Raw genomic sequence first — 25,864 nt, 5'->3', positions numbered from 1 at the left:
CCACAATAACCCCAAGCAGCGCTATAGGCTGGGGACTGAGTGGCTGGAGAGCAGCCAGGAGGAAAGGGACCTGGGGGTACTGATAGATAGTAAGCTGAAGATGAGCCAGCAGTGTGCCCAGGTGGCCAAGAGAGCCAATGGCATCCTGGCCTGCATCAGGAACAGTGTGGCCAGCAGGACAAGGGAGGTTATTCTTCCCCTGTACTCAGCACTGGTCAGGCCACACCTTGAGTACTGTGTCCAGTTCTGGGCCCCTCAATTCAAGAAAGATGTTGAGGTACTGGAACATGTCCAGAGAAGGGCAACGAAGCTGGTGAGGGGCCTGGAACACAAACCCTATGAGGAGAGGTTGAGAGAACTGGGCCTGTTTAGCCTGGAGAAGAGGAGGCTCAGGGGTGATCTTATTACTGTCTACAACTACCTGAAGGGGCATTGTAGCCAGGTGGGGGTTGGCCTCTTCTCCCAGGTAACCAGCAATAGAACAAGGGGACACAGTCTCAAGTTGTGCCAGGGTAGGTATAGGCTGGATGTTAGGAAGAAGTTTTTCACAGAGAGAGTGATTTCCCATTGGAATGGGCTGCCCAGGGAGGTGGTGGAGGCACCGTCCCTGGGGGTCTTCAAGAAAAGACTGGATGAGGCACTCAGTGCCATGGTCTAGTTGACTGGCTAGGGCTGGGTGATAGGTTGGACTGGATGATCTTTGAGGTCTCTTCCAACCTGGTTGATTCTATGATTCTATGATTCTATGAATAGAACAAGGGGACACAGTCTCAAGTTGTGCCGGGGAAAGTACAGGCTGGATGTTAGGAGGAAGTTGTTGTCAGAGAGAGTGATTGGCATTGGAATGGGCTGCCCAGGGAGGTGGTGGAGGCACCGTCCCTGGAGGTGTTCAAGAAAAGCCTGGCTGAGGCACTTAGTGCCACGGTCTAGTTGACTGGATAGGGCTGGGTGCTAGGTTGGACTGGATGATCTTGGAGGTCTCTTCCAACCTGCTTGATTCTATGATTCTATAAGCAGCATCAGAAATTTGCTGCACCATCCTGCTGCAAATAGTTATGAACTGGTATTTTGACACATGCTGTAAAATGCTCACACTGAGCATTTACAGAGAGGAAGGCAACGAAGCTGGTGAAGGGCCCAGAGGATAAATCTTTTGAGGATTGACTGAGGGAGCTGTGGGTGGTTGGTTTGAAAAAGAGGAGGCTGAGAGGAGACCTCATTGCTGTCTACAGCTAGCTGAAAGGAAGTTGTGGAGAGGCTGCTGCTGGGCTCTTCTCACAGGTAATTGGAGATAGAACAAGGGGGGGAATGGCCTCAAGCTGAGGTTTAGATTTGGAAATATGGAAAAAGTTTTTCATTAACAGAGTGGTCAAGGACTAGAATGAGCTGCTGTCTCAGCTCTAATTTAAATTTCCCAGAGGCTCAAGTTGATAGAACCAATAACAATTCATAGGATGCCCTTCCCTCTTCCCCCTTCTTTCCCAGAGAAAAGGATTTGAATGAATCATAGAATCAACCAGGTTGGAAGAGACCTCCAAGATCATCCAGTCCAACCTAGCACCCAGCTCTAGCCTGTCAATTAGACCATGGCACTAAGTGCCTCAGCCAGGCTTTGCTTCAACACCTCCAGGCACAGTGACTCCATCACCTCCCTGGGCAGCCCATTCCAATGCCAATCACTCTCTCTGACAACAACTTCCTCCTAACATTCAGCCTAGACCTTCCCCACCACAACTGGAGGCTGTGTCCCCTTGTTCTGTTGCTGTTTTGGAGAAGAAACCAACCCCACCTGGCTACAACCTCTCTTCAGGTAGTTGTAGACAGAAGTGAGGTCGCCCCTGAGCCTCCTCTTCTGCAGGCTAAAGAACCCAAGCTCCCTCAGCCTCTCCTCACAGGGCCGTGCTCCAGGCCCCTCACCAGCTTCATTGCCCTTCTCTGGACACATTCCAACACCTCAACATCTCTCTTGAATTGAGGAGCCCAGAACTGGACACAGCACTGAACATGTGTGGCCTGACCAGTGCTGAGTACAGGGGCAGAATAACCTCCCTTGTCCTGCTGGCCACACTGTTCCTGATGCAGCCCAGGATGCCATTGGCACTCTTGGCCACCTGGGCACACTGCTGCCTCATCTTCAGCTACTATCTATCAGTACCCCCAGATCCCTTTCCGCCTGGCTGTTCTCCAACCACTCATGTCCATAAGCACTGGGCCCATGCACCATTTAAATATCTCCAGGGATAGTGGCTCCACCACTTCCCTGGGCAGACCATTCCAGTGTTTTATAACCATTCCAGTGAAGAAAATACAAACTAAACCTTTCCTGTCACAGGTTGTAACTATTTCCTCTGGTCTTGTTGATTGCCACCAAGAAGGAAAGGCTGATCCCCTCCTTGCTCCATGCTACCTCCCTTCAGGTAGCTGTGATGAGGTCTCCCCTCTGCTCCTTTTCTCCAGACTGAGCAACCTCAGATGTCTCAGCTTCTCCTCACAGGACTCATGCTTTAGGGTCTTCAGGAGCCTCTTTGTCCTTCTCTGGATGTGCTCCAGCAGGTCTATGTCCTTCCTACAGTAAGGGGACATTTGACTAAAAACACTGATCTAGTCTTCTCTAACAAAAAGCTGTATTAACCTTCGATTTTTTTTTTTTTTTTCTTTAAGCACCAGACCTTCTGAACAGGTTTTGGGGATGGTGTGGTTTACCAGGACATCTGAAAGTGCACAAGAGATCTTGTGAAAATTTGTCAATAAAGTGGGGAAACTGAGCTAGAAAACATGAGCAGCATGTGCTGAGTTCTCTGGGAGATGAGAGGAAAGCCATTTCTTTTCTGTCACACTTCATTCTGATACACCTGCCAGTATGTCCTTTCCCTACTTGTATCTCAGCCACTCATCTTCCATCACTTTGCCTATGTCAGTGTCCCAGTGCACATCACCTCTCAGACATCCTGAAAAGGCAGCTGCCTGCAAGCAACATTTGTTACTATGAGTGGCAGATCATCACTCCTCTGGATATTCAGAAGCGTGAACGGTGCTGCATGCTCACAGAGATGCTGATCTGCACAGCGAGCACTTCTGCCCTTAAGGACAGCATCAACGACGCATTCAAGACTTAACATCTTTCATTTCTGGGGAAGGGAAGGGAAGGGAAGGGAAGGGAAGGGAAGGGAAGGGAAGGGAAGGGAAGGGAAGGGAAGGGAAGGGAAGGGAAGGGAAGGGAAGGGAATGAGGGAAAGGGAAAGAAAAATAGAGAAAGGGAAATAGAGAAACAGCAAGGGAAATAGGGAAAGAGAGAGAGAAATGGGGAAAAGGGAGAGGGAACCAGGGAAAAAAGGAAGAGGGAGAGGGAAAAGGGGAGGGAGGGAAGGGAAAGGGGGAGGGGAAGGGAGAATGGAAAGGGAAGGGGGAGGGGGAGGGAAGAGGGAAGAGGGAAAGGGGAAGAGGGAAGAAGGGAAAGGAAAAGCGAAAGGGAAAGGGAGAAGACAAAAATGTCTTCTTTCCACACTTCATCAGAATGATCCATTTCCAAGCCTAACCAAAACAGCAGCACAACCTTCAGTCGCCACCAGCACCACAGCTACAGAGCCTGCGGTGAGCAGCTTGCAGCGCCTGCAGCGCTGACCTGCAGCTCAGCAGCCGCGGGTCCCGAGGTGTGCACCCACCCTGCGGGGCTTGTCCGGGAAACTTTCCTCGGAAGCCCTCTGCGGTCATTTCCTTCACAGTAAGGAGAGACAGGCTGGGGAGTATCACTGCTTGGTAGTCATGGTGACGTGCACAGTGCAAATACCGAGAAAACAGAGATAACAGCAAATCGATCTCCCTGTAACGCACAAACAATGCCTCCACCCGGCGCCTGTTTGCCGATGTTCAGTGGGACGTTCACTGGTACATGAAGCCGTCCTGCAGCTGACGCTAACGCACGTACCACACAGCGAGATCAGAGTCGCAGTGTAGGCGCCCTGGTGAGGTGCATGAGTTTGGTTTCCTTGGTTTCATGAAGTGGCGAATAGCGGCACTGCCCTTGGGGTTATTCAAGCGAGCATCAGACTGCACTGCCCTCAGTCCCCCTCATTGAGGAGGTTTAGGTTGTGAAGGCTTCGTGAAAGGCTGCGAGAGATCCCAGGTGACCTCCGCTCCCACCACGCCGTGCCGCGTCCTCTCAGCACAGCCCCTCGCCCCCACCGAGGTAGCCGCCCGGCCACCGGCGCCTCAAGCTGCACGACTCAAGCGCGGGCATGCGGTCGAGGCCACCAGCGGGCCGCGGGGTGGGAGAGCGAAGCCGTCCCCCGCCAGGGTCTGCAGTGGTACGCGCCGCGGCGGCGCTGCGTTCCCGCCTTCGAGCGGGCGGGCGGCGGCTGTCAGCCGGCTGTGGGGAGCGGGGCCGGCGGGTGAGCGGGCGGCTCTGCGCCGCGTCCGTGTCGGGACGCGTTGTCTTGCTCTCTTTAGCGGCTGTGCCCGCGAACTGAGGACTAAAAGGCAGTGCTCCGAGTGTCCGCTGCGTCTGGCACTGTGAGGAGAAGGTCTTCCACCCAGGGCACTTCGTGTAGACAAGCCACAGAGGGGGGAGCAGAAAAGAGGGCTGCTGGGGACTCCCTGCATCTTGCCGCTGGGATTTGCCAGGATGCCACTGGTGCCCCTGTCCTGTCCGCGAAATTGTTCGTGGGGATGGGATTCACCCCACTTGCGGGGGCCACTTGCGTGGTGGTAATTCTGATCTGCAAACGAGGTTTTAAAACGTGCTCAGGGTCTTCAAAGAAAGAGGAATTAAAGCAAGGTTACAGTTAATGTGTCAGGTGCCTGTGCAGGGTGGAGCTCAGAAAACGCGTTGAGACTGTTTGAAATGCCTGGCAGTGAATACTTACTATATACTCAGTTGAGAAATGTTGATAAAAACTCAAATCGCTTTTATTTTGGTTATAAATAACGATTTTACTGTTACGTGAAGCAAAAACTAAAGCCTAAAATCAGATCGTCAGCTGCAAGACTTTGAGGAGGAGACTGAGAGATCACGGATGGCAAGAGGTTAAAGAGAGATTAAGTAAAGGTGGCTGGCAGACAAAAAAACCCAAAACATTTAAAATCTGTCATTTTCCCCTAGTGAAATAAATGCCATCGTTCAAAGCAAAAGTGGAAGACTTACCAGAAATGTATCTGAAAGTCATAGAATTAACCAGGTTGGAAGAGACCTCCAAGATCATCCAGGCCAACCTAGCAGTCAACTAGACCATGGCACCGAGTGCCTCATCCAGTCTTTTCTTGAACACCTCCAGGGACGGTGCCTCCACCACCCCCTGGGCAGCCCATTCCAATGGCAAATCATATTTTAATAATGAAAAAAAAGGGGGGAGGGGGGCGAAGAGTTTTCCTTCTGGAAAAGTGTAACATAGATAACACCAAGTATCATGTTTAATTTGCTGTTTCAGTTCAGCAGGAGTTTTATTCCCAGGGGCAGTGTTGCCTGATGCTGCCAAGTGCTGAGCACATCCTGTCGCCTGAGAAAAATAAATGATGCCATGGAATAAGGAAGCACACAAACAACACACAGCATGGCAGCTCCTTGAAATCCCATGATCTGTCAAAGTTTAGAGGGCAATATACAGTCTTAAGACCATGACGAAAAGAAACGGTGATGGACAAACATAAAATACTGCCCATGATAAGGACTCAAAAAATCAGGGCTTGGCATTCATACTCTAAATCTAGGCTATGAACTAATAGAATACTGACGTTATGTAGCTGCTTTACAAACTTAAGGGTCCTGGATAAATATTTTCAAGTGCCTTTTGAAATGTCATTGCACTGTAATAGCAGACATCATGCAGATTGCTAACAGTAATCCCCAGCAATCCAAGGGAGGTTCTCCTCCCCCTCTACTCTGCCCTGGTGAGACCTCATCTTGAATACTGTGTTCAGTTTTGGGCTCCCCAGTTGAAGAGGGACAGGGATCTGCTGGAGAGGGTCCAGCAGAGGGCTACGAGGATGATGAGGGGACTGGAGGGCATGGCTTATGAGGAGAGGCTCAGGGACCTGGGGCTTTTTAGTCTGGAGAAGAAAAGACTTAGAGGGGATTTGACAAATGTTTATCTGAAGGCTGGCCAGGAAGGGGGAGGAGGGACAGGCTCTGCTCACTTGCTCCCTGGGATAGGATGAGCAATGGGTGTAAGCTGCAGCAAAAGAGGTTCCGCCTCAACACAAGGGGGAACTTCTTTACTGTAAGGGTCACTGAGCACTGGAACAGTCTCCCCAGAGAAGTTGTGGGGTCTCCTATGGACCCTTTCAAGGCCTGTCTGGATGTGTTCCTCTGCAATCTGTGTTGGATAGTATTGTCCTGCTTTGGCAGGTGGGTTGGACTCGATGCATGAGCCCTTCCATTGCTATTAATATGACCAAGGCTACAATTTGCCTGGTCACTAGAAATAAAAATGAGCCAGACACATTCTTGAATGTGTAATTTGTTGCCTTTGAAAGAACGTCAAAGCTGGAGATGGCATGTCAGACTGGTGGGGACTCAGTGATCTCCTTGGGTCCCTTCCAACCCCTAACATCCTGTGATGATTTGATTTAGAGGCATTAGTTCTTTAATGGTACTTATATACTTAGACAGTTTTGATATAACAAAACAAACAAAAGAGTTCATTGACTTCAGTTCATTATTTCATTTTAGTCCCTTTGTGGAAACAGTGGGGACAAGAAGTGAAATAACACAGAACCAGTATGTTTATCTTAGTGGTTTTGTAAACAAGTTACTTACTAGAAACCTATCTAGTGGAAGGTGTCCTTGCCCATGGCGGGGGGCTGGAACTAGATGATCCTTGAGGTCCTTTCCAACCCTGACGATTCTGTGATTGTGTGAAGATTTATAAATACTGAATTACTGAGAAAATAATTGTTGTGTAATTTTGATTAGTTATAGTTGTTCAATTACGCATCTAGTTCCACCTAACTACTGGAGGTATTTACTCAGCCTTAAGTCATGCTGGGGGAGGTATAGGCTGGATGTCAGGAGGAAGTTCTTCACAGAGAGAGTGATTGGCATTGGAATGGGCTGCCCAGGGAGGTGGTGGAGTCGCCGTCCCTGGAGGTGTTCAAGAAAAGACTGGATGGGGCACTTAGTGCCATGGTCTAGTTGATTGGATAGAGCTGGGTGATAGGTTGGAGTGGATGATCTTGGAAGTCTCTTCCAACCTGGTTGATTCTATGATCTAAGTGTCATGGTAAATTTTATGTGCTGTAGTGTCTCATTACTAATATTAATGCATTTTTTTTGTAAGAAAGTGTGTAAGTAACTTGAAGCCTGAGTAATTAAGCATAAAAGCATCTATACACAGATGTAAAAGGTTTAGATCCTATATTAATGTGTGCCTGGTAAAAACACATTTACTTAACTAATCTTTTAATTAAACTTAACAGAAATCTATCTTTGCCTCTAAAGTAGTACTGAATGAATAATCATTCCAACTGATCAAATTTCCTGATTTTTAAATTGATGACAGGAAGACCAATCTGATTTAGCAGGATGTCTAAAGAGAAACTGGTTGTATGTTTTAAAAGAATCCTATGTGCAAACCTCTAATTATATTAAGACAAAGTTACATCATTGTATTGATGGAAGTGGATTCAGATTTGGTTTTTAGTGGCAGTGAAAAAAAAATCCAAAATCATCTGTAACATCTAGACTTTGATAGATTTTTCTTGGGCTTTCTGCCTTCATTGTGTTTCTTAGAAATGAAAGGTCTTAGGCTGGTTGAAATTTAATTTTACATGAAAAAATGTTCTTTTTTTTTTTAATGTTCTATTTACACTTGTGCATATTAGATATTTTGGCATAGTTTAAATTATTTTGACATAGTTTAAATGAGAAATAAATTCATTTATAAATTTATTGCTATACACACAGTGGTCAGTGGATTTTATAATCCAGAAATAAATGAATCACAACCATGAAGAAATTATGAAGAAAATCAGCGCAGTGAACCTTGACACACTTTTAGATAACTTCTCAGAGATAGAAAAGGTGAGTGAAGAAGGTAAAATAAGTTGAATCTATAAATGTTTTGTGACATTAATATTAACTTATTAATATTAACTTATTAATATGTGTCCAGAGAAGGGCAACAAGGCTGGTGAAGGGCCTGGAACACAAACCCTATGAGGAGAGGCTGAGGGAGCTGGGGGTGTGCAGCCTGGAGAAGAGGAGGCTCAGGGCAGAGCTCATTGCTGTCCACAACTACCTGAAGGGAGGTTGTAGCCAGGTGGGGGTTGGTCTCTTCTGCCAGGCAACCAGCAACAGAACAAGGGGACACAGTCTCAAGTTGTGCTGAGGGAAGTATAGGCTGGATGTTAGGAGGATGTTGTTGGCAGAGAGAGTGATTGGCACTGGAATGGGCTGCCCAGGGAGATGGTGGAGTCACTGTCCCTGGAGGTGTTCAAGCAAAGCCTGGATGAGGCACTTAGTGCCATGGTCTAGTTGACTGGATAGGGCTGGGTGCTAGGTTGGGCTGGATGATCATAGAATCATAGAATCATGGAGGTCTCTTCCAACCTGGTTGATTTTATGATTCTATGGCTTGTAAGTCTAAATTTTTGTAAAGTCCTGATACTGACTGTACCTCAGCCAATTTTGGCTTCTCAAGAACAGTATGGAAGGGTCTCTTTGTATCAGAAGCAGCAGTACTACACAGCTTTGCTGGACTATGCTTTCAGAAACTGTTTTTTTTTTTTAGGAAAAACATCACTGCCATAACAGGCATATTTTTCACACATTCCACGTGCATTGAGCTCTCTTATGTATGTCAGTTCTTAAAAGATTCAGCTACTGAGGAAAAATCAATACTGTATATCTTGTTAGATCCACATTGGCCAACTCTGGTGATTTCCTGATCAGTAAATCCTTACTAAGGGACTCCTGAAATAAATGTATCATTTCTCACAGAAAAAAGCACGTGCTTTACAGATTCCTTTTCACACCCATTCCTCACATTAGTGCTCAGTAAGGGCATCAACAGCCTCATATACAAAGCAATAGAAAGAACCTTGTTAAGGACTGATCCAGCTTATGGACTACAGAACCAGTTTATAAGTAGTGATATCAGCATTCTTTGTTCTGCAGTGTAAATTCATCATAGAATCAGTCAGGGTTGGAAGGGACCACAGGTATCATCTATTTCCAACCCCCCTGCCATGGGCAGGATTCTCTGTAATGGTATTTCCAGAATGGCAAATAATATAGAATGGTGACTTCAGTCCTCTGATTGGTTTTTTTTCATTTTTATACCAATTAACAGTTAAAAATTGAAAATATTTAAAAGATAAATGTAGTTTTTTTCCAATTTTCTAGAAAATATCAGAAATTAATGAAGCAAATAACCTACTGGTTCTTGAGCTGGAAAAATGTAGCAGGTTGTTAACAATCAGCCAATCAAAGGAGGAGTCAGTAAAAGAAGGTAAGTTGTTTGTTTTTTTTTTAATTACATAATTTTTCATATATTCATGAGGTTCTGAGAAGTATTTCTGTTGTTTACATAGAAAGTTAAAAAATAAAAGGGTAAGAATCTAAATACTGTGTGAAAAATGACAATATTGAATCTGAAGTCATCCATCTGATTTGCTTAAACTGGAGATCTGGAATCCACAAACAGAGCTTAAGAACTGCACTTAGCTAACTGTATTTCATTTTTCCACCTATTTCAATAGATTTTTGTATGCATGCACTATTTATGAAACAAAAAACTTTCCTTTTTTTCTCCATGTTTTTCCTGTTCATCTCTTGTATTTTTAAATTTTCTTTCCCAAGGGAACAATGTGTTAGCAGTGGAAAGAGGGACAGAATCAGATGAGTTTCATACATTTGATGATGTTTTAGTACCCTTAAGTTGGCGTTCTTGGTCTTCTTGAGCTGCCACAATTTGCAAAACCAGTACTTTTAAGCAACTAACATCAGCAGTTTTACTTAAGTGCTCTAATTTCATAGAATCATAGAATGGTCTGGGCTGGAAGGGACCTCTAGAGGTCATCTAGTCTGGCATCTAATTCTACTCTTCTCAAGCTTAAACCCATTGCCCCTCATCTTGTCACTGCAGGCCTTTGTAAACAGCTTTTCTCCAACGTTCCTGTAGGCAGCTCAGATGTCTGTCTAGAGCAATAGAGCAAATGTCTGGGAAAAGTCAAGACAGCACTGACACAATCATGCCCCCAGCATGGTCCCTTCTACTGCTATTAATATGACCAAGTCTACAATTGGCTTGGCCACTAGAAATAAAAATGAGCCCAACACATTCTTGAACCTGTATTTTGCCTCTGAAAGAACTTCAAAGCTTGCCTGTAATTGGGGATGGCGTGTCAGACTGGTGAGGCTGGTGCTCCCAAGGGAACATAAAGAATTATATTTCATAGTTATTCTTGTGATTTGGTTTGCTTAGGCACAATCTCATCCACCATAGGTCTTTTGGTACAAATTTCTTGGGTTTGTCCAACTTTTCCTCTTCCTTTAAGATCTATTATGTATAAGCCTCCTGCTCTCTAATTTTGCCTAATAGCTTTGAATTTTGTAAAAAGTAGTGACTCAGTTCTATGAAACAAAAGTGAAGTGATCTTAGGAATCAGCTGTGCTGATTCAACTGAAGAGAGCAGCCTTTGGAGCTGTTTCAAAACACATGGAGAAAAAAAGAAATGTGAATGGTAGAATTCCAAGTCAAAATAGCAGAGCAATCAGAATGAAATACGAACTAAAGTTTCAGCAGCAGGGATAGTTGGGAGAAAATTAATCTCAGTAATATTGAAGTCGTAGTATTTAGTAGGGATATAGATAGGAGGTGGAACTGTTGGAAGACAAGAATTCTGGTCAGTGAGTAAAGGAGGCTGCCAAGCTGTTAGTAGCAGTAATGGAAAAAAAAATAAAAGCAGGAACTTGGAACAACATGGAACATCCAAGAGGTGGTACTGTAAGGTACATCTTAACTGGATGATCTTGGAGGTCTCTTCCAACCTGGTTGATTCTATGATAACAAAGTAACAGGTGAAAAAAGGGCTGCCAAAGGGATAGAACGTATTTAGAAGGTAAGACAGTTATCATGGCTGTTGTATGAAGTAAACATGATTACCAGTAAGGTAATCACCTCAAATATTGTGGCATGAAGTGTTTATAAATTAAGATTTTTAACTGTACTCATTGAAGGTCAGAAAGTAGAGTTTCACTAAACATGTTGAGTAGTAAATTGCCCTAATCTATAGCTGATGTTGCCTTAGACAGTTACCATGTTACTGAAGATCAGCAGTGACTGTAACATTAAAAGTCTGTCATTGAACTATAGAATCATAGAATCAGTCAGGGTTGGAAGGCACCACAAGGATGATCTAGTTCCAACCCCCCTGCCATGGGCAGGGACACCCTACCCTAACCTTGATCAGGAGTGTCAAGAAGACATTATGCTTGGTGTAGAATTTATAAATACAGGTAAGTATGTAATGTTTTTAAAGTGTTTTGTTGTTTGTTTGTCTGTTTGTTTTTTTTTTTTTTCTGAAATGAATAGAAAAAGTGTTTGAACTTTTATCAAATTTCACCTGCAATACCGACCCTTCAGAAAGGGTAGTAGCATACTTTATGTTCAGAATCAGAGCATTAGAAGTCAGTTTATTTCTTTGCAAAAATGTTTTTGAAAGTCAAAGCATTGTGGACATAGAAAACCTCTCTTTATTAATGATGGCATTATGGAGGGATCCTGTGCTGAATTGGAGAAGATGCAAAGAACCAAATGTAGCATTCATACTCTGGCAACAGTTCACAGAATCACAGAATATCAAGGGCTGGAAGGGACCTTTGAAAGATATCTAGTCCAGGCAAGGTTTTAATATCTCCAGTTATCCCAACAGGCTCTAGTTCTGAGAATTACTTTTACACAGTGATATCAGCAACTGCGGCTTGGAAAGAAAAAACAAAACTAGTTACCCTAGACTTAAGTCCCAAGCTATTTCCCAGCTCTGCCACATTTCCCGAAAGTGTATAATTTAAAGAGTTGCTCCAAAGGCAACTGAAATTGCTGAGTCTGGACTACTGCATCAGTTTCTTGAAGAACAGTGGCAACACACAATCTTAATGTATAGACATTGTCAGGTTGAGGAGCATTCTCAAGCTCATCCTATTACAAATTTAACACAAAAACAGATGAATTTACAGAATAATGAAACAGCGCAGCCTTAGCACTTAAGGTTTATAGGTAGACAACAAAGGAGTTCACAGAACATCTGAGACAGAAACAGCTGTGACCACATACCAGTGAACTGTTCACATACATTCCAAGTAAACATGGTGCTTACATCAGAAGAGCAGGGGGAAGTGCTATGGAAAAAAGGAGTCATGCCCTGAAGGGTTTGTGGCTCCTAGTGGTGGTGTGCCAGAGTTTATCCCGACTGAAGAATTCTTTGTTAGTGTGAGAAACAGAAATAGGAATTGAGGCATTTCATGCCTTGAGAAATCTCCAGCTCGTATTAGTGAGAACCTGAGGGCTCCTTGAGATCCTTGATTGCCAGAAGTATCTCTCTAGAACTGTGCAAGGTAAATAAAAATTCTGAAGGAGATTCAAAAGATGAAAGGAAACTTCTAAAACTCAAGTGAGAGAGGACAGTGAAGTGTTTTAAACAAAAGTAAAGGGGGTGGGGGGAAGGGAAACTAACAACTCTACAAGCCGAATACATGCTTTGAAAGGTCATAAATAAGCTTTGGTTTTAATTGAGCACCAGTTTTTGTTAGCTTAAATAGCTGCAGTTCCACTTAAGACAGAAACATTTGTCATCATTCTTTTCTGCTCTTAAACTTTTTTTTTTTAATGATGATTAAATGGGTCTTTTGCAGCCAATAATTATGAACTAAAATCTACTGTAGTTTTTTAAAAGAAAGCAAGCATAATGTTGTCTACGGAACAGTTACGGTGCCTCTATTTAACATCTTCAGGATTGTATCATCATTGACTTAGTATTTCAGAGGTGTTAAGGAAAAAGTACGCTATGTAATGTCCCTATTGAAAAACAAAAACAAAAGCAACAAAACAAACAACCCCCAACCCAAGAGCTTCAACTACAAATGCAAATGAAAGAAACTGCGAGATATTGCACATGGGAGAAAAAAAACCCCAACAACAAACATTTAGGCAGTTCAATCTTTCTAAATGTAGGGAGTACTCTTTATAAGAAGGGACCACACATAATAGATACTACACCAATGACCTAAAAAGCTGGAACTGTTTAGCAAAATTCTGCTTTTTCTTCCTTAATGTAGGCAAGAAAAACTTGTGGCTTACCAGTAATTTTTCCGGTCATGACTCTAATTTCATGGGAAATTTGCCAAGATACATCTTTTAAAGATAAGAGACATAATCAGACATTCTTGAGGCTAGACAAAAGAGTGGCTTGCTTTTAAATGATGTGATTCATCGTGTGACTATCTGCTGTCCTCTTGTTTACTCAGTGCATAAATGTCGTTCCAATTTGTGCATTAATCTGTGCATAAATTTATTTCCGTATAGTTTCAAACTGAGTAGAACTTGTACCAGTCGGTACAAGCAGGCATGCTAACCTGGTGTTTCAGACCGAGCAGCACTTTTCCGCACGTGCTTTTGGATGCAGTTCAGCAACTGAAGGCTGTTTCCGTGGCGTTTGTGCGCCCTCTACTGTTCTTTTATAACTGGAGCTCATACCTGTTTTAACATAGCTGCATGAGAACAGGGCTTCTTGAAAGGATCGACTAAAGGTCGACAAAATCGATTGGAAAACTGAAGCTTTGAGTTGCATATTAATTCGTCTTCCTGGCTGCACTATTTGTAATACGGTCTTTAATTATATGATCGACAATTTTCCACAGAGCTTTGGTCTTACAAGATGAGTAACTCCTGGTGTGGAAACTAAAAACCACTTAAGAAATGCAGTAGAACTCTGCAGATTGAAAGAAAAGGTTTTTTAAGCGTAACCAACTCCAGTTTTAGTGTCCCCAATCTTCCTAGTCTTTGAATCATAGAATCACAGAATCAACCAGGTTGGAAGAGACCTCCAAGATCAGCCAGTCCAACCTAGCACCCAGCCCTAGCCAGTCAACTAGACCATGGCACCAAGTGCCTCATCCAGGCTTTTCATGAACACCTCCAGGGATGGTGCCTCCACCACCTCCCTGGGCAGCCCATTCCAATGCCAATCATTCTCTCTGACAACAGCTTCCTCCTAACATCCAGCCTATACTTCCCCCGGCACAACTTGAGACTGTGTCCCCTTGTTCTGTTGCTGGTTGCCTGTGAGAAGAGACCAACCCCACCTGGCTACAACCTCCCTTCAGGTAGTTGTAGACAGCAAATGAATGTTTTGCAGGTTTACTGGTGAGGTTACAAAAAAAATAAGGGACAAAACCAGTATCTGATGAAAACCAAATGTTACATTACAGGCAGTCCATATGCTGCTCAAATGCTAAAAATAGCATTACAAAATAAATTATTTAATACAGATACATAAAATTTTAACAACTTACATGCATATACACACACAAACATCATTATTTTGTTTAAACAGAACTAATGGGGGTATGGTAGCATATTCTCAATCACCCCAAGATTACACTGAGCCACAAGATGAGTGTTAATACTCACTAGAAGGAAGGTGAGAAACAGCAATGAGTGAGTAGTGTTTCTTAAAAGGATTCTTGGCAAGAATGTTGTCAGGAAAGTAAGACTCTGTTTCATTCCTGGAGGTGTTCAAGAGAAGACTGGATGAGGCACTTGGTGCCATGGTCTAGTTGACTGGATAGGGCTGGGTGCTAAGTTGGAGTGGATGATCTTGGAGGTCTCTTCCAACCTGGTTGATTCTATGATCAATTACGTCAAATTCCTAGAACGCTAAAACAAAAAACTTCCATTGTTGCCCAGTGCAAAAATAACATCCTTGTTTTCTGTCCAGAAACAAAAATGTAATAATTGAATGACTTTTTAATCTATCATCAAATTGAATATTGAGTAGTATTGTAATGGTAATCTGAGTTATTGTAATGGTAATCTGAGTCAGTAAGAGGACTTTAACTACTTTTTAATCATGATTATCATCAAATGTTTGAGAAGTTTGCAAATATAAAATTTGAATTGAGGATAAATTCTCAAAAGCAGTGGATTGTACTTTTCTTTTAGAATGTACTACTCTACAGAACGTGATAAAAGGTCTAACACAAACTATTGAGAACCAGTGCAACGTGAAAGGTAAAAGCAAAAAATTTCTAGTATATACTGTACCATAATTTAGAAAGAGCAGCTATTTTACATTTTGTGTTGTTATTTACATTTACTGTTTTCTTTCTGAGAAAGAAACTCGCTGGCAGCTAAACAGAAAGGACAAAAGTATATCTAAAATGAGTCGTGCAGATTTTGTTGGTCTGTATGCTTAATTAGTTTCTGTTGCTGTTGTCCTCTGTGGAATCTGTGTGTAACAGAAGGTGTACCACGGTAGAGGTTTTTTAAATCAGTAGTTGGGCTTTACATTTACTTCAGCATAGCACAGGCAATTGTACCAAAAAAGTGAGAATGTGCCATTCAGGTGTTGGACTGTAGTCTGTTAAAGTGTCCACGACTTTTTTAAACCAAAGAGCCTTAATCCTCAGTGTAATGTTATTAAACCTTAGCTGTTATCCATAAATACTTGACCATTGCTCACTCCTCTTTTAAAATAAAATGTATATATACCTGGTATGTCTTTTTTCCTTAGTTCAGCTGTACACCATGCAGTTAATTTTATAGTCATCGTGTATTCAAGGCATATTCAAATAAATATTTATAAATGAGTCTCTAAATATTGGATGTATATAGCCACTTTTGATAGTCAAAAGTGACTTATAATATTTTTGGTTAAATAAAGTAAAATAAAGTAGAAAAGTTACTGTCTGCATTTTCTAAGCTGTAGGTCTGGGATGCTGCTTGCTAGCTTTTGGGAGACAAGTACTGAAAAAGTTACCTCTTCCAATTTGAAACTGCTGTAGCCATGATAATAATGGTTTATTTTCTTTTAGCCAAAGAACTTTGCATCTAGATTTTCTTGAGTGCATCAGTTATCAGAAGGCTAAAGGCAGTTCAGAGTAGCAATACCAGACAAACATTGTCATTAAACTATCATTTGTATTTTTAACCCTTTTTAACCATTTTTAACATTTTTTAACCCAAACCTTTCTGTCTATCTATGAATAATGCAGATGTTTGTTCTTCAGCATCTCTTCTCATCTTCTTCTACCATGTCCTGGGCTGCAGCAAGAGAAGTGTTGCCAGCAGGGCAGGGGAGGAAATTCTTCCCCTTTAATGGAGACTGAGAATATGTAGCTCTGTAAATTATGCTTATGATGTCTTGAAAAAAAAAGTCTCAAAGTTCACACAGCTCATTAAGTTAATTTCCTTATTCTGCTTTCATTCTAATAATCCTGTCAAAATATACTTTCTAGTGTATCACACAGGATTTTTTTTATTTACATAGAGGAAAATGATAGGCTGAAGGGTACCATTCACATCTTGGAAGAGAAACTAAAGGCTTGTGAACAGGTATGTCACAAATAATCATTCTTTAGATAGAGAAGCAATTTTTTATCTCTGGTTTAGTAGTTCATGCATCTTTACATTCATCAGTTTGATACTGATACTGTTGTTGTATTTTCCTAATGTTTATCATGTGTGAAAGGAGAAGAGTTGTTCTCATAGCAGTATCACTGTGAGAATGTCTTAGAGAGGCTAGGATGTCAAAACTACTAAGTGCTGAGCAGGTTCTCAGGTAAGTGCTTATAACATAATAGGCCTCTTCTTTCCATCTGTGTCCCTGTCCTGATTTAAGACAGCCTGCTCTAACAAGCAAGACACACACATACAAATCAGGGGCAAAAATGAGGGAAAAACACAAAACACCCTGTGGGTTGAGAAAATGAGACTTTAATGAAAATAGTACACTGTACACCCCTGTGTGAACCAGCCAAACAAGCTAAGCCTGCAAGAGACAATCGGCAAACAAGCCACCAAACAGAAGAGGGCAGCACCCAAGCTAGCAGCCAGCAGAGTGGAAGAGACCAATACCCCAAACCAGAAGCTGGAAAAAAAGCCATCAAAAACACAAAACAGGAAATGTCTTATGCTACAGCCCAAACTACAAGCTCCATAACACTTTGGTTCACCCAGCAGTTTAATTTTAAAGCTGGTGTGACATCTCCATGATATTGAATACTCATGAGCAGCTTCAGCAGATCCCATGGCATTCTCCAGACCTTATTCTATACCATCTAGGCCATGTCCAGCAGCAATTAACATCATACAACACAGGTCATACATCACTCGCTGTCCATTCTCACACTCTGTTTCAGTGCAGTCTAGATCAACCCATGATCAGTCCAAACAATGGGGTTGCGTTTCCAGCCCTGGGGCAGTCAATTCCAGTGACTTCTTCCACCTTCCCAAGTGAAAGCAAATGGGCTTACATTCCAGTGCTCAGCTTCCAACACATTCAGCTGTTAGAACCTCTCATCACACCAGAAATAGGGATGGGTTCCACCCCTTGCAGTTTGATACCATGAGAGTATGCCCTGTGCTTGTACCTACTAAAGCTTTATACTCTTGTAGGTCCAATGTGCCAGGCCACCTGATCTACACAGTCCAATAGATCTGATTTCTCTCTCCTTCACCTGGTCGGAAGCAGGGCCTCTCTAATTATGTCTGGAATTGCTTGCACCTTGGGAAAATGCTTTGGAAGACCCTTCAGGAGGACCAGTACTACTATCAATTCTTTTGCTGTTTTTGAGTAACTTTCTATCAGTAAATGCAGCAGTGTTCTTCTGAGAAGAGTTTCCCTGTTCAAAGACTCAGACACCCAAGTTTGAAGTTGGGTTTTCTGTCCCACCTCCTTGTGTGCTCCCATTTACCATCTTCCTACATTTTATATATTTTTTGGAAAGGAGGTAGCACCAGCGGGGCCAGTCACAAGCTGTGTTTGTTCTCTGTGCTAATATTCTTCCTGAGCAGGATTAGGAATCATGATACTGATTTTGTTTTGCTTATGCCAGTACTAACTATGAGTTAAAGTTAAATTATTATACCAATAGAGCTGTTATCTTGGCAACTACAGAAGGTAGTACTTTATTCTCAAAGACATGCTGAAACCTGGATTCTATACATTGCATATATGCATGAGCATGGTGGAACTTCCTAGAACTATTTTGAAGGTACTTACCTGACTATGTCTAGGTATGTTTTTACCACCAATTAGCAGTAGTCTTCCAGGCTGCCTCTGAGCATTGCTCTGGTGAGTCACTGCTTACTTTGTCAGGTGGCTCTGACAGAAGATTTGGAGTAACATTGGCAGCTACAGCAAGTTAGTTTCTTGATAATTCTGGATTGGTTGCGTGAACAAACTTACAGTGGGTGTGCTATAACTTTTCACTTGTGTACCAGCACCACCAGCATCACTACTGCTGATACTATTGATGTTTCTACTCTCTGTGTGCTGTTGTGGAGTCCTTGGTATAAGCATTATTAACAATATTCCTACTTTTTGATTACGAAAAATCGAACAATCAGAAATTCACAAAAGTAAAACTGTGGTCACTTAGCTAAGTGCAGCACTGCAATCCGATCCTGGATTGGGAAAGAGAATATTATCTCTCCATTTGCCTGCTCTCCTGAAGTGTTTCTAATTTTATGTTAACTGATATCTGTAATACAATGAAATCTGCTACATTTTTCATCTGTGGACTTCAGTCAGATTATATAAGAATTAATAGTGTTTTAAATTTACTAGATTGAGGGTAAAGCAAGTGCTGAAATTCAGAGTGCTGCAGATTTTTACATGATTGTTGTGCTTTGCAGAAGGCACAGAAACCTCCAGATTGTTAGGAAGTGTTTTTATATTCACAGGAATGTAAAGATCAGATTGAGAAGCTTGCAACAGAAATGAAAAACAAAGAGGAAGACCACAAATTAGAAATAGCACAGCTGAACTGCGATATGAGAAAACAGTGTAAGTTCTCTAAAGGCTGAATCCCAGCGTTGGCTGAATCATGTTGTAAGCAGTGGGAGCTGTACTAGTTCCACTTCATAGCAGAAACATATGAAAGCTGGAAGTGGACAGTGTTTAACTGAATTTTATCTTTGCTCAAGAGAGTAGGCAGTGGCAACAAGGCAGCAGTACAGCAACATAGATGATCAAAAATTCATAGAATCAACCATCCTGGAAGAGACCTCCAAGATCACTCAGTCCAACCTAGCACCCAGCCCTATCCAGTCAACGAGACCATGGCACTAAGTGCCTCAGCGAGGCTTTTTTTGAACACCCCCAGAGATGGTGACTCCACCACCTCCCTGGGCAGCCCATTCCAATGCCAATCACTCTCTCTGGCAACAACTTCCTCCTAACGTCCAGCCTATACTTTTCCTGGCACAACTTGAGACTGTGTCCCCTTCTTCTCTTGCTGGTTGCCTGGCAAAAGAGACCAACCCCTACCTGGCTACAGCCTCCCATCACATACTTGTAGACAGCAATGAGGTCATCCTTGAGCCTCCTCTTCTCCAGGCTGCACACCCCCAACTCCCTCAGCCTCTCCTCACAGGGTTTATGTTCCAGGCCCCTCACCAGCTTTGTCACCCTTCTCTGGACACATTCCAGTATATTAACATGTGTCTTGAATTGAGGAGCTTAGAACTGGACACAGCACTCAAGGTGTGGCCTGACCAGTGTTGAGTACAGGGGCAGAATAACTTCCCTCATCCTACTGGCCACACTGTTTCTGATCCAGGCCAGGATGACATTGGCTGTCCTGGCCACCTGGGCACACTGCTGCCTCATCTTCAGCTACTATTTACCAGTACCCCCAGATCTCTTTCTTCCTGGCTGCTCTCCAGCCACTCTGCCCCAAGCCTTTAGCACAGCTCAGGGTTGTTATGGCTAATTCTCTTAAAGGTACAACAGGCACTGGGAACTTGGACCTAAAAATCCAAAAGAATGAAATTTTTGGTAAAGTGTTGGCTGGAAAATTGTTTTGAACTATAAGCTAAGTGCCTGTTAGAGTTTTCCAAATATATTCAGCCATGTTCAGGAGAGTAGGACATTATTTTCATGGATAAGTAATGATGCAACAAGAAAAAAAATGCTGGGTTTTTTTTTTTTTCCCCATTAATTGCATAGCTTTGAAAAGTAGAATTCTTTGGTCATCCATGTAGCTGAAAAGAAGTCAGAGCAACTCTCTGTACAATGTGCTGCTTCTTTAAAAAGACTGCACCTTACTGAGGTGGCACAACGTGTTTTTCACAGAATTTTAAATGTCTTTTGCCTGAAGGGAATTGTCCTGCTGTGAAAAAAAACTGACCTGTTGTTCAAGAAAGTTTTAATATTTGGGAAATCATGTTATTTTCTGTATGAACATCTCCTATAAACATTGTATTTGGTGCTCCTCTTTTCCTAGTTGAAGTAAAAGAAATGGAGTACAGAGAACAGAGAGAGAAAAAAGAACTGGAAATATCAGAACTAACTCGACAGCTCAAAATTCAAAACGAAGAGAAGCAGAATGAAATCATTAAGCTGCAGATAGAGGTATGCATTACAAAATCATTAGAGATCAATTGGGCATTGGGTAAATTTCAAAGAGCTTATGTAGAGAAAAGTGTTAATTAGTACTTCACATAATATGATGAAACCTAGGAGACTTCAAAGATTTCCTTTGCAAAGATCAGCAGCATGTTCACACCTCCATAGAAGTATCTGAATTCTGCTCAGGAATCAATTTCCACCTGCTGTACAGGCAGACTGAGGTTTTCTGTGTTCTTGTTTCAAACTAAATTATCTTCAAAACTTTGCTGGTATTTTTGAGACATAAAAAAAAAAAAAAAACCCCAGCATTTTGTGCTTCATTATTTTTTAACTTCTGAATGTTGGGGAAGTTAATCTTTTTGTAAATGTCCAAGAGCTTAAAAGCTTCTAATCCTGTGGAGATTTGAGTCATATATTTCAACACATATTTCATGAGTCAGGTTTTAACCTCATCTCATCTCAGAAACAAATAAGGAATCGTAGAATTGTTTCTGTTTGAAAAGATAGGCAAATTCAACTGTCAACCTAACACCACTATTGCCGTTAAACCATAGAATCATAGAATCATCGAATCAACCAGGCTGGAAGAGACCTCCAAGATCAGCCAGTCCAACCTAGCACCCAGCCCTAGCCAGTCAACTAGACCATGGCACTAAGTGCCTCAGCCAGGCTTTGCTTCAACACCTCCAGGGACGGTGCCTCCACCACCTCCCTGGGCAGCCCATTCCAATGCCAATCACTCTCTCTGCCAAGAACTTCCTCCTAACATCCAGCCAATACTTTCCCCAGCACAACTTGAGACTGTGTCCCCTTGTTCTGTTGCTGCTTGCCTGGCAGAAGAGACCAACCCCCACCTGGCTACAATGTCCCTTCAGGTAGCTGTAGACAGCAATGAGGTCTGCCCTGAGCCTCCTCTTCTGCAGGCTGCACACCCCCAGCTCCCTCAGCCTCTCCTCATAGGGTTTGTGCTCCAGGCCCCTCACCAGCTTTGTCACCCTTCTCTGGACACATTCCAGCACCTCAACATCTCTCTTGAACTGAGGGGCCCAGAACTGGACACAGCACTCAAGGTGTGGCCTGACCAGTGCTGAGTACAGGGGCAGAATAACCTCCCTTGTCCTACTGGCCACACTGTTCCTGATGCAGGCCAGGATGCCATTGGCTCTCTTGGCCACCTGGGCACACTGCTGGCTCATCTTCAGCCTACTATCTACCAGTACCCCCAGGTCCCTTTCTTCCTGGCTGCTCTCAGCCACTCTGTCCCCAGCCTGTAGTGCTGGTTGGGGTTGTTGTGGCCAAAGTGCAGAACCCTGCACTTGGCCTTGTTAAATGTCATCCATGTCCCAGAGTGCTACATCTACATGGCTTTTGAACACTTGCAGGTTTGGTGACTCCAAGAGCTCCCAGGGCAGCCTATGCTGATGCCTGACCACACTTCTAGTAAAGAATTTTTTTTCAAATATCTAATCTAAACCTCCTCTGGTGCAACCTCAGGCCATTTCCTCTTGTCCTATCACTTGTTGCTACAGAGAAGAGACCAACCCTTTACAACCTTCATTCAGGTAACTGCAATCCCCTCATCCTCCTGTTCTCCAGACTAAACAACACTAGTTCCTCACCAGCTCCTCATAAAGTTTGCTCCCCAGACCATTCACCAGCTTCCTTGTCTTTCTCTGGACATGATCCAGCAACTCAATGTCCTTCATGTAGTGAGGGGCCCAAAACTGAACACAGTACTCAAAGTGCAGCCTCACCAGTGCATCACTTCCCTGCTCCTGCTGGCCACACTGTTCCTGATACAGGCCATGATGCTGTTGGCCTTAGCCACCTTCGCACATGCTGGAGCACTGTCAACCAGCAGCACTGCCAGGTCCTTTTCTGCTGGGCAATTTTCCAGCTACTCTTCCCCCACCCTGTAGCATTTACATGGGGCTATTGTGACCCAAGTGCAGGACCTGGCACTTGGCCTTTTCAAATCTCATACAGTTGACCTCAGCCCATTGATACAGCCTGTCCAGACCTTTTTGCAGAGCCTGCCTTTCAGGAGGTCAACACTTCCACCCAATTTGGTGGTGTCTAATCTTACTGAGGGGTAACTCAATCCCCTCATCCTGACCATGGTGGTAACGATACTAAGTACTTGTTGCGGAGGAGGTTTCTCTATGCCTCCCTTATTAGGGGGAGGTGAGAAATTAATTTGAGGAGGTATTAATTTTTTATAAAAATGTATTTATTAAAATTAATATTTACAAACTCATGCCACCCCCAACCACTGATTAGTTCTAGTGCAAGGTTATGAAAACAATCTGGATATGATATGTACAGGGATCTGGTTAATAATTGTTAAATATCAACTATAGACAAAGAGGGTTTTCCCTCAGACTTAATGCCTGCTTAAGAACTATGCTGTTTCAGCAGGGGCTGAAACTGTGTCTGCTCTAAGGCAGAGAGAACTTATATTACAGAGGATTCAAGGCTTTACTTATAAATGTTGCCCTTAATTTATTAATCACCCTCCCGGGATTGTGTCACAGCCTGTGCCCAGTGTCCGGACCTCTGTAGGGCTAGAATCTTCCCAGCTTGAGAGGAAATGATAAATCTTCCCAGTCCCTGAGGTAAACAGGTTTCTCTAACCTTCTCTCCTGGTGTGAGGTGGTCTCCGCCTCGACGCTGCTGGTTCTCTGGATGCTGCGTGTCCAGGGATGGTCAGCTGGCAGGATTCCAGGAACAGGAGAAGGGTGTTGTTCGTGCAGTCTCTGGCACAGTCCTTTCACAGCTAGCAGGCTGTGTTTGTGGGTTTGCAGACAATCTAGAAGGTCTGCCACCCTGGCCCTTCTTACCAGGCTAAAGCTGGGAGCCTGTGCTCCATATATAAATGCAAGATAGGTGGCCGGTATGCACGGTTGGCTCTCAGCTTAGGGGGCTGTCAGCTCCCCTTATATGTATCAGGTGCAGGCTTGAATGTGCTCTGCTGCTAAAGGTACGCAGACAGGTTAACTGCGAGTTGTAATCAGTGCAAGAGGTCTGAGCCTCAGTGAGCATCAGAGCAGTGCTTTGGCTTCCAAGCATGTGGGTGTGAGCGACTGAGTGCTTCGGGTGCAGGTCAGAGCTGCAATGTGGATCAGAGAGCTGAGCTGCACTGCAGGCAGAGTCTGAACAGCTAAGTCTGAACACGTGGTGCTCCTTTGCACCCCTCTTTATAGACTGTGGGCTGAGATTCATGGCCCTTTGGCCATCTAAAGTGACCAATCAGGTTGGCAGTAAGCCAAACGATAATAGGCAGGAGCTGTTTGCCTGGACCCTCCCAAATATGGGGATCACCTGGGTGGACCCCAGGAATACACGGACTGGGGCAGGGGGGGGGTGTTACACAACCTGTTTACTACCATGGGTCCTGGCAGAAAAACATGTCCAGGCATGTAGAGGCATAGAGAGGCCTCTATTTTTGGGCCTACAGCCCCTCCACCACAGTTCTTCAAACTTTCCACCTACCACAAAAAGAGAAAGTGTTCAGGATGAATTATCCTTGGAACACAAGGGAAGGGCGGTGGATTCAGAGGCCATTACCTGCATTTTTGTCTCCTGTAGATATGCAGTGATAGAGCCTTCACGCGTTTTTAGAGCAGTCATCATGTTTGTTTAAATGTGTTTGGTTATCACATTTGTACCATTTGCCTTTTGCAATATTTGGAGCCATTTTTTAAGGAAACATAAAATTGAATTGCATTCTTTCCTAAGCATACTTCAGTAGCTTCAGGTACAAAATCCAATTTGGATAAAAAAGAAAGAAAAGGAAGTTAAAATTATACTTGTAGTATATAATATACTTTTTTCCCTGTGGTTCTTAATTATTTTTTTTCTTGATCCTTTCAGTTCAATGCTAAATTAGCAAGAGTCCAGAATAAAGCAACAAAGTCATTTTCAGATGCTTCTGTCTTGCCACAAACTATCTATCGAAGGGTATGTGTTTTACTAGCCTCTAGTCTGCAAATACAAAAATGCTGTTGCAGTCTGTTTGAAATAGCACTTCCCTGGGATCTCACTGTATTTGTTCTGCCACACAACTTCATGGGTGGATGAGTATGAGGAGGTGGACTTGTGGGTCTTAAAGGTCCATCATACTCTCCCACACATTCCTTCTGCTTCTATACAGCTAACTAATGTACATCTCTTGCTTCTATGCAACTAAACAATGTATGCCTCTTGCTCTGATGTTGATATTGATATCTCTGGGGTTCAACAGCAAAAGCTAGGATTTTTATCACAAAATTGTTAACCAGGAAAAACTTGAGGTGCAATTGATATAAGTGACAGTGATATAAATTACATATGTGCATTAATGTTACTGTAGGCTTCGGACAAGCCTAGTCACAAAAAGAGGATTCTGGGGAAGTCACCTTTGTACTTTTGTAAGAGAAAAATACTGGTCTTTGAGTATCTATCACAAGTAATAGCATATTGTATTGATACATAATTCCATGTGATGCTTAAGAATGAAACCTATGGTTGCATTTTTACAGAAGTTGCAGCACCTCCAAGAGGAGAAAAACAAAGAAATCGAAGTCCTACGAAGCACCATAAGAGACTTAGAGCAACGTCTTAATAAAGGTCAAGACCTGCAATCCAAACGGAGGAGACTCTGAGTAAATGACATTAAGTATTTCAGTAGTATGTAGGATGAAAGATAGAAACAGTGCATTCCAAACTGTGTGTATAAAAGCAGAAAAAAAGACATGAAGAAAAGACAAGTATTTTTTTATTGAAAACGCTCTTGTCAAACATTCCAGAGGCATCACATTCTGTGTATATTCAGGGCTACTTTCCTGCTTATCAGCACTCACAATAAAAAGCTTCAGGTTTCAGAGGAGAAACAGTTTTCCTATAAAACCATCATTAATTATGGTGTACACTGTCAAAGCAGTTTTCCTTTCTTGAATATTCACTTCTTCATCCAGGAATCCCTCAAACAACTGTATTTTTTCCTTCAGATCAGTTAGTCACAGGTTATGAATGCTAAGCTACAGAGAGAGAGGTTATGCAAGTTTAAGTGGTGTATTGACTTACTAATCAATATGTACTTTATTAAATGCAGTACTGTTATTATAAGCAAAGATAAATGTTAAACCAAGATTAAATTTCTTCTGCCCCTCCCTTTTTTGGACCCTGATTCTGTTCAAAGTTGTTAACACTGATTTCTTACTTTAGGCACAATCTTACTGATTTAGTGGGATTTTGCAAGCTACAGTAACGCACATCAGTGGACTCTGAAGCTGTGTCTCAGCCACAAAAGTAAAGC

General features: G+C 42.9%; 1 protein-coding gene across 1 annotated transcript; it reads left to right on the top strand.

The window, feature by feature from the left end:
- The first annotated feature begins 4,035 nt into the window (after nt 1–4,035).
- Nucleotides 4,036–25,862, top strand: CCDC152 (coiled-coil domain containing 152). Its single transcript, XM_064140124.1, has 9 exons — nt 4,036–4,186; nt 7,898–8,014; nt 9,338–9,443; nt 15,156–15,224; nt 16,483–16,547; nt 18,900–19,002; nt 20,444–20,571; nt 24,442–24,528; nt 25,089–25,862. The coding sequence occupies exons 2-9, from the start codon at nt 7,928–7,930 to the stop codon at nt 25,209–25,211; spliced, it is 768 nt and encodes a 255-aa protein (XP_063996194.1). The 5' UTR covers nt 4,036–4,186; nt 7,898–7,927; the 3' UTR covers nt 25,212–25,862.
- The last annotated feature ends 2 nt before the right edge of the window (nt 25,863–25,864 follow it).

Source organism: Pogoniulus pusillus, chromosome Z (assembly GCF_015220805.1).
Source record: "Pogoniulus pusillus isolate bPogPus1 chromosome Z, bPogPus1.pri, whole genome shotgun sequence".
Classification (NCBI taxonomy): Eukaryota; Metazoa; Chordata; class Aves; order Piciformes; family Lybiidae; genus Pogoniulus; species Pogoniulus pusillus.
The sequence above is the reverse complement of the archived record's forward strand: the minus strand, read 5'-3'. Positions and strand labels throughout refer to the sequence as shown.